Source organism: Tupaia chinensis, unplaced genomic scaffold (genome assembly GCF_000334495.1).
Source record: "Tupaia chinensis unplaced genomic scaffold, TupChi_1.0 Scaffold000089_1, whole genome shotgun sequence".
In the NCBI taxonomy this organism is placed as follows: Eukaryota; Metazoa; Chordata; class Mammalia; order Scandentia; family Tupaiidae; genus Tupaia; species Tupaia belangeri.
In genome coordinates, this window is record NW_006159551.1 from 799,656 (window position 1) to 808,483 (window position 8,828).

Here is an 8,828-nt window from a genome sequence, read left to right on the forward strand (position 1 = left end):
GCCACACTGCAATCCCTTCTCCTCCATTGTCCTCTGGGGATCTTAGGCACACACGCACACACGCCTGGCATGAGTTTATGCTCCTGGGTCCGGGACATAGCCATCATGCCATCTGCTGGTCCCCAGAGTATTAAGATACTCAAATTACCAAGCCAATTCTATAAACAGCGGGACTAGAAATTTAAATGGTCCTAAATGTGATGCCATCATCCTTGGTGCCACTGATGCATTTGGCAAATATCCTCCACTCTGCCGGCCCCCAGCCTGCAACTCATCTGATAATGTAGCATCCAGAGCACTTATTCAGTAAATCTGCAGAAGTCCAGGCGGGTAGCACTGCCACATAACAGCGTATTTCTGATATAGTGGCGGATAACTTGGTTGATGATTGTTAGTCACGTCTGCCTCGTGAGTGAAGCGGCAGAGGGAGGACTGACTGGACGCCTGTTTCGTAGGTGCGGGTACGCCACGCTGCATCACGTCATAGACAAGTCCAAAGAGGACCGCATGGAGAGCTTCTTCCTCAGCGAGACCTGCAAATACTTGTATCTGGTAGGTGTGCCGCGACCCTGCCTAGGGGTCTCGGGTGCTGCTTAGAGCCAGCGTCCGTGCAGTCTTGGATCTGACAGGCATTCCCTGGGCCCTGCTCTGAGCAGGACAGCGTGTGTGCCCCGGGACAAGCATCTCTCTTTGTGGTTTTCCGCTTATAGAAGAGTCACTGGCCAGGTAAGAAGGCGTCAGCTTACGGTTACCAGTCGTGCTAAGTGTGGGTGTCAGTCGCTGCCTGTGCAGAGGACGGGGAAGCTGTCCGAAGAGGATCGTGGTGTTCTAGCTGTTTCTCACCTCTCTTGATGTGTGGTCCTGGCCGAGACCCGCTGCTCGGTTGTCTCTGTGGTACATACAAGGCATTCAGACAGAACCCACCAGGGGGCGAGCTGGTGCTCAGTTCATACTGAATGAATAATAGGAAGTCCTAGAGAAAGAACCTTCTGGGTCACCTAACCTAGTTCACAGATGAAAAGGAGACGCAGTGCAGCCAATGGGAGGAGAATGGGGCAGGCCTGGGTTTTCTGTCCCTAGACTCTTGAGTTCCGTACCACATGGAGGCCTGGTGATTTGCCAGACCACGTGGCAGAGCAGGGCCTGAACCGTGATCGCGACCCCTAACCCACTTAACTCCTCCCACGTCACTGCTCTGCCTTGAGCGTGTGTGGTGCCTGTGCTTCTGTGTACGTGGCCCCTCTCCTGCCCTCTTCGGCCCTTCAGTCTGTACGACCACTTCTGGAGGAATGCTCCTGCAGGCACTGAGGGACGGGACTTCCTGTCGGGGAGTAGCATGGCCACCAAGATCCTGGGCTGAGATTCAGAGGGCACAGCAGCAGGAGCGTATGCTGCCCAGTTCCGTGTTCCCAGGCCCGGCTGGCGCCAGCGGGCTAGAATCACCCCGGGCCCGTGGTAGGATTATAGCCGCGCCGACTCAGAGCCTTTAGAAGGAGTGGACGCAGGCTGTGTAATTTCGACAAGTGCCTCCAGTGAATCTGTACAAAGCCAGGATTTAGAGCTACTGGTCTAATCCCTTAAGATGGCTCTCCTGTCTTGTGTCACGATTAACAAAAGTCTGCAGAGGAAGTGTGGCCATGGCAGCCATGTGGTCCAGCCGTGGGCAGACAGCTGTCCCGTGCCCGAGCCTGTGGTGTGGGGTTCGCACTCTCTGTGCAGTGGCGTGGGGTCAGTTGAAGCTGGCTGACCAGAGCCTGGCCTGTCTCCGACCACAGTCATCGGAGTAGGGTTTGCAGGGTGGGCTCTGGGGTAAAGGAAGGACAGACACTCCATGGAGTGTGCTGGGGAGGGAACTCAGAGTCTGGGGACAGAAAACCTGGGTCCTGCCCCATTCTTCTCCTATTGGCTGCACTGAGTCTCCTTTTCATCTGTGAACTAGTTTAGGCGACCCAGAAGGTTTCTCCTAACTCTAGGAATTTCTCTCCCCCAACTTGTCCCCCATTGGCTTCTGTTTGAATGTTGACCCCTCTCTTCACCCTTGCTGTGTCTGCTGTGGAAAGAAAGGACCATGCCCCGTGTGGCACCGTGTCCTCAGGGCCTGGCCCGTGTTCTGACACGAGAAGGGAACACTGGTGGACGTGTCGGGCTCTGGGACCTGGGAGCCCGCCTGAGAGTGCCGTGATACAGCCGCCATGTGCTGTTACAGCGAGGGTCTGTGTGTGAGGCGGGCTCGTCCTAGAGTCCCAGCACAGGCGCCCTTAGGGCAGCAAACGGAGACCATCGGGGGCTTTGTTGTAGGTGCTGGTGCTTGGGTCTTAGTCTGGTTTCTGGATCTCCAGGTTGGGGCAGGGTGTGCGTGATGGGGGCAGGTGCAGGCATCTGAGTTTAAACGAAACATGAACTCTGCCCTGAGCCAGGGTTGGACCTTGGTTTTAGTCATCTGTCCCTGCAGCGCACCAGGGCCCATGTGCTTCTCTGAGCATCTGGGAGAGGCTGAGTCCCTTCCTCACGTGCTGCAGTTACCAGTTGTATCTTTGTTCTTTTTCTCCAGCTCTTTGATGAGGAGAACCCAGTGCACAAATCTGGAACCAGATACATGTTTACAACAGAGGGACACATTGTCTCGGTGGATGAGCATCTTCGGGAGTCACCCTGGAAGGAGTTCTTCTCCGAAGAGGGAGGGCCGGACCAAGAGGGAAAGCCTATGCACAGGCCCAGATCTCAGGAGCTGAAAGTCATCAACTCTAGCTCCAACGTGAGTGGCTTTTGCCCAGGTGGCTTGCATGTGAGGAGCATGCTCCCGATTCTTTGCCCAGCCCAGTTCCTGATGGGATTGATGGCACCTCAGATCGGGCAGTTTGGAAACAGTTTCGTAAAGGGACCCTTGGTGTAAATATTGTGGGGGAACCCCAGGAGCAGAGGCACCATGCCCACTCCTGGCTCCACGGGAGCCTGGTGGGAGTCGTGGGCAGGCACAGGAGAGCATAGCTTGCCTTCTTCCGCGCTCCTGCTGGGGCTGCTCCTCAGCCGCCTTCACTGGAGCCAGCAGGCTGCCCGCGGGGCCAGAGCAGGTGCAGAGGGTGGCGAGTGCATCCAGAGGGGCAAACCAACAGGATTCAGCCAGATCGCTTACTCACAGAAGGGGAAAAACAGGAATGTCATTAGGACTTCTAACGATGGTGCTCTTCAGAGTGTAGCACGTATCCACCTCGTTTAAAGGAGGGCTTTGCTCAGCTTGCCTGATGAAAGGCCTGAAGCCCCAGTGGAAGTTCCAGGTAGTTGTGTGGGATGTTGTGAGTGAGGACAGGAAAGTGGACCCTGGATCGGTAAAAACCTCAAGTCTTAGCATCCCACAGTGCGTCGGCTGTCACTTCTCAGAAGGAGCCTCAGCTGTCAAGAGTTGTGCCACCTCCCGTCAGACAGCTCCTTGGTTTGGGGGTGCCCTTGCATTGCAGACCCCATCAGTACTTTTCCTCTCACGCCCCCATGAAGGTCTGCATCGTCAGTCTACAAGCTGAACTGACCTGCAGAGTGCACATACGCTTATCCTCCGTGTTTCCATAGGCCGCGGGTGTTGGTGAAGGGGAGGGCAGGGAGCAGGGTTAATAGTGGCTGGCGCTCACCTGACACTTGCTGCTCCACTGCTCCGAGAGCTCATGTCTAAATGCTCCCATATTTACTCCTCACAGCAGCCCTGGGATGGGCAGGTACCTTTTCTTTTTTTTCTTTTTTAATGGCCAGAAGGTGCACACACTCACCCAAGGGAGAGAGGGGGAGAAAGCATCCCCTATCCTGATGGGGTATAGTCAGTGCAGTCCCCTCTGTGTTTCCCCATCCTGTCAGGATTTGGGGCATGCATGCCTGGCATGTCTTTCAAGCCATTGGGGTTGGGATTCAAACCATACAGTCGGCCATGTGGGGTCTGGTTCCCTTAACCACTAGGCTACAGGGCCACCCCAGTGTGGTAGGTGCTTTTAGTATCCTCGCTTACATGTGGAGAAAGGGAGGCCCAGGGAGGTTTGGGTCTCTGTGCCAGGGCAGGACTGTAGTAAAGGGACCCCCCTCCGACCTGCCAACTCACTGATAGACCTGGTCCTGTCAGTCCAGGCACTGAGGGTGCAGACCTACCTGAGGGAGTCCCAATGCTGAATAGGCTTATGGCCCAGTGGGCAGACCAGCTTCTGGGCGATTGCCAGAAGGGCCAACAGAGGGGTGAGGGAGCTACCTGCCAGAGCAGATCAAGGGGGGCTTCACTGAGGCAGTGACTTGTGAGTGGATCCTTGAAGGATGAGGAGGAGCTTCCCAGGAGAGGGTGTACGGGTGAAAGGAGCAGCACCCCTGAAGTGCAAAGGTGGGGTGGGGAGCAGTAGGGGCCAGGTTGAGGGGCTGCCGGTCCTGCTCGTGCAGGGTTGTGGAGTGACTCGCTCCGCCTTCGGCGCAGAGAGCTGGGGAAGTGTTTCTTGGCCGGAAGAAGCCTGTTCTGGTTTATGTGGACAGCGGTTTCCAGGATTGACTTGAATGGTTGGTTCTCAAGACTGTCACCTTTCAGAGGGGTAAAACGTCTTCCAGAAAAATAGTTAGTGGGGCCAGCAGGTGGCATACTGGTAAAGGGACTGGACTTCCACATGGCCAGGTATGGTTCGAGTCTCAGACCTGGTGTCTTGAAACTCACGCCAGGTGCATGTGTGTGTATGCCCAAAACCCGGAGAGGAGAATAGAGGAGAAAGGATTGCAGTGTGGCCATCCCCCCCAGGGAGTAATTTCTCCCTTTCTCTTTCTCTGTCTCTCTGGTGAGTGCACATGCTCTATAGCAAAAATCTCTCCCCCTCCTCCCACAAAAAGGGAAAAAAATAGCACTTGTAAGTATTTAGATTTCTGGGTGGATTAAGTAGCCAAGGGGTGCAGCTTGTGTTCCTGGCTGCTGGGCACTTGCTGTGGCTGCCTTTCAGCTCTCCGGGTCTTCATTTCCTTACCTGTAAAGTGAGGATATTACATTGCATCAGTGGTGTTTACCTGGGGGTGATTTTGCTCCTTAAGGGACTTCGGACAATGTCTGGAGACTGAGGGGTAGGACCTGGTCCGTGGAGAGTCCAGGGAAGCTGCTAACCACCTACAGCGCACAGGACAGTCCCCAGCAGAGCTGAGTGCCCCATCTGAGAAATCTTACCACGTTTCCTGAGGTGACACACTTTCCCTCATTTTTTCTCTGCAGTGCAATCGTGTTCCTGACGAGAGGAGGTACTCCCTGCCCTTAAAGAGCATCTACATGCGGCAGATCGACCAGATGGTCGGCCTGATCTGACCTGCTCTCCTCCTGCGGGCTCTCGTACACCAGGCCTACGCAGCCGACCCCAGGCCATGCCCGTGTGCAGTCTGACATGCACGAGGTGGAAGCCTGGCCGTCTGCTGTGCTGTAGGAGTTTCTGTCCGGCTCCTCACCCACATCGGGTGAATTCTTGCACACTCTGTTTCTCCTCTGTTAATAAAATGCCCCGTTGTTCTTCAGGATATGGTTTGAAATGAGAAAGTACCTGGAAAGGGGCTGCTTCAGCCCTGCTCCTGCCGCTCAGCTAAACGACGGGGCATCTTTGGCTTGCTCTTCATGGCTTCCTCCGTCAGAATCCAGGCCCCCTCACCAAACTGCAGTAATTTGCTACCTCTTTATTAGAGGGCCAGGAGGAACTCTGTACAAGAGCCAGAGTGTAAGTGATAAGTCGCCACCCTGCTTACTACGCAGAAAATGTCATCCTCCCTCTCTCATTGGATCACTGGGCTCTCCCCCAGACACCCGCCTACGATTTTGGATCACATGGGGGAATCCGGTTATTTCTTCCTAGCCGAGGTCATCTTGACAGTGTTACACTTCATTCGTTTAAGAATAAGGGCCTTAGCAGAATTCCGGCAGCAGTCTCCTGGGCTGTCCTGGTATGGAGGCTAAGCGACAGGTGTCTCAGGTGGAGTTTTGTATCTACTTTGAACATGAATGTACCTGAGGAGCCACAGGTCCAGAACCAGGTGCCTTTTCGGGAGAGAAAAATACCTACGTTTGTCTGAGCTTCTGACTCTCTGGGGTCTCCTAGGCTTCTCAGTTCCAACTGCATTGGGGGTAGAGCCTTCTTTTCGTTCTGTGTCGAGTGCCAATTAGCTGAATCGGGGAGACGGCCAGGGTGTCCTTGAGCCACTTCTCTGCGTAGCATCGGCATTGGGTTAGTGCCTGTGTGGGAGAGGTCCGGCCCCCCGGCGACCAGCTGCTGTGTGCTTTCGGCGGGCTCCTGGGCAATGCCGTGTGTGGGGCCAGAGTGAGCAGGGAGGCTGTGGGCATCAGGTAGATTCTGTGAATCGCCTTTCAACCTGTCACTGTAAGCAAGCCTACAGAAGGAGGCGGTCACACCGAAACAGCTTCTTCTTCCTGCCAGTTTCCTTAGCCAGAACAGAAGCACCGCTCCTTGAACGTCCGCCAAGTGCTCTTATGAAGCTGCGCTGGGCTTGCCCCGCTCTGGCTTCTGGGCTGCCTCCCAGGAGAACGGGAGGGCAACCGCTTAGTCTCTCCAACCTCACGCGTCGTGTTTCTCCCCTCTTGACTCTTTGCATACTCAGAGTGATTTCATTTTAGTCTTTTAAAAGTTAGAAATAGGTGTTGTGCAAGCCATCACATTATTACTCAAAAGGGAAAACTGATTCCTTCTTGGGAATTTACATGTTCCTATTTATGAAATAGATACAGAATTCAGTTCTTTGAGATTTTTAAAAAGGATATTTCCACTGATAAATGTGTCACCTCTATCTTTTAAATATTTACTATGCAAATTGTTTTAAAGTAAAAGAACAAAACAAATACTTCTATTTTGCCTTTTTTTTTGTTTATTTCAGAGCATTATTCAGTTTATCAACAGTATCTCATTTGCCGAATAGAAAATTTTTGAGACTACTGTATGTTTTAAATGTGTTCATTTCATCGGCTCAGCGAATACGTTAAACACGCACGTGCACACACGTGTGTACCTGCGCCCTTTCTCTGGGCAGATCCAGGTGGGACTATTAATGACCCACTTGAGAGGATGGGGTGCCTCAGGGAAGGAAGTGAGTTTTTGCCTCAGTGTTCTCTGCAGGCTCCTCCTGGCTCCCCCCAGCTTCTGCGGCCACGTGACGTGTAAGCACCTCAACATTCCCCTGCAGCGTTGCCCTTCTCATCCGGGCTCTCCCCCTGAACTCTCCAGCAAGATCAGCATTTCTTCCTCTTGGTTCTCTTGAAATATGGACCCGTGCCTGGCAGCACCGTCGTGCCTTGCGTGTCACAGATGCATCTTACGCGCCACGGGCGGGCGTGAACCATTTTTTGTAGTAAGTCTCAAACCCTCTTCACTTCTGGGCACTGGACTCATGCCAGTGGCAGGACTGAGGGTGAATGAGGTAGTGCATGTTGCCTGGTTCCTGAACTTCCAGACCAGCCAGCCTAACTTGGATGCTACGTAAGCAGTGGTTTGTGGGGCTGGGTGCCAGAAGGCTGTCCAGGGCCCATCATAAAAAGAAGGTTTTTGAAGCTGAGTTCAAAGCTTACTTGGCTTCTGTCTGAAAATCCGGGTGTCAGCAACTGCGACGCATCCTTCTGCTGATCCTTCTCTTCGTGTTCTGAAACACTGGGTAGGGGAGGTGAGGAACGGAAGGGCAGAGGAACTTTCTTTCTCAGGGCTTGCCTCAGGAAGGCCTTGAAACTGAATGGACATTTCTTTAGAAACAGCCATGAGCCTGGACCACCCTCATGTCCCCACAGGTAGCTAGTGTCCAGGGCCAGCCCTGGTCAGCGGGACGATCACGGTTTTACAAAACTCTAGAAAACTGCCTCATAGCCAGGTGTGGAGGATTCTCCTCCCAGAACAAAGTCCCGAATCATTATGGGGCAGGCTTAGCTACTGTCGACGAGGTGTCTGAGGAACTCCCTTCTCCTACAAGAGTGGATGACAAAGCAAGTGATCGTGTTGGCCTTTGTGAAAAAGCAGCGTCTGTTTTCAAACCTTCCCTCCAGTGTTCTTCCAGCCCTTCTGCGGAGTTGGCTCCAGGTAACTAAGACCCCGGGTGTGATGAGGTCCTGGAGTGTGGACAGTGCAGGATATATTTAAACAAACACATTCCAGGATGGCGTCAGTGCAGATGAGGATGAGGGAGTTGTGGTTACTTGGTGTGTTAAGGGCAGGCTGCAGTCTGAGGGCCTTGACCCCCTCCCTGTGTCCCCCCTCCCTCACCAAAGAAAAGCATCCTTCTGAACTGTTTCTTAGCTCAGTTTACTGAATGATTGCCAACTGTGATTCTTCTCTTCGGGTTTTGTAGACTCAATATCAGACATTCCTTCTCCCCTTTCTGGAGGGCTCCAGAGGGCTTTCTCTTGACACATTCAGATTTTGTTCTGGTTAAGTAGGGCTGCATCACTGCCTGGGCCGCAGAGTGGCTGAGCAGGGACCTCAGAAGAAAAGTCTGTCTTTCCTTCTGCATTCTCAGACAGCCAGCTCCTACTCTAGTGCCTCTTCCCTGCAGGGCGGGGATTCCTGTGAGAGTGAGAAGGTGGCGGGGCGGGGCCACACAGCCCAGGTCTTGCAGGGCTCAGGGTGACGCTCCGCTTGAATCTAGGTGTGAAAATGTCGAGTACCTGTGGAATGCCCTTCCCTCTTTCCGAGAGGCAGAGGAAAAATATTTTTAAGAGATATTTTGTTTTAGTTCTAAATAGCAAAACACAAGCTGCATTTTTATTTATTATGCACAAGAAAAATAAATCTGTACAAAAAAATCTAGAGTGGGAAACTCGAGAAAATGTATTGAAATACACAAATGCTTCT

General features: G+C 53.1%; 1 protein-coding gene across 1 annotated transcript in view; it reads left to right on the plus strand.

The window, feature by feature from the left end:
- Nucleotides 1–8,467, plus strand: part of EDEM1 (ER degradation enhancing alpha-mannosidase like protein 1) — a gene marked incomplete at its 5' end in the record, with an annotated part of 31,164 nt that extends 22,697 nt beyond the window's left edge. The window contains 3 exon segments of the mRNA XM_006143049.3: nt 456–552; nt 2,552–2,755; nt 5,213–8,467. Coding sequence (XP_006143111.2) covers nt 456–552; nt 2,552–2,755; nt 5,213–5,302 — 391 coding nt within the window.
- Between the last annotated feature and the right edge of the window lie 361 nt (nt 8,468–8,828).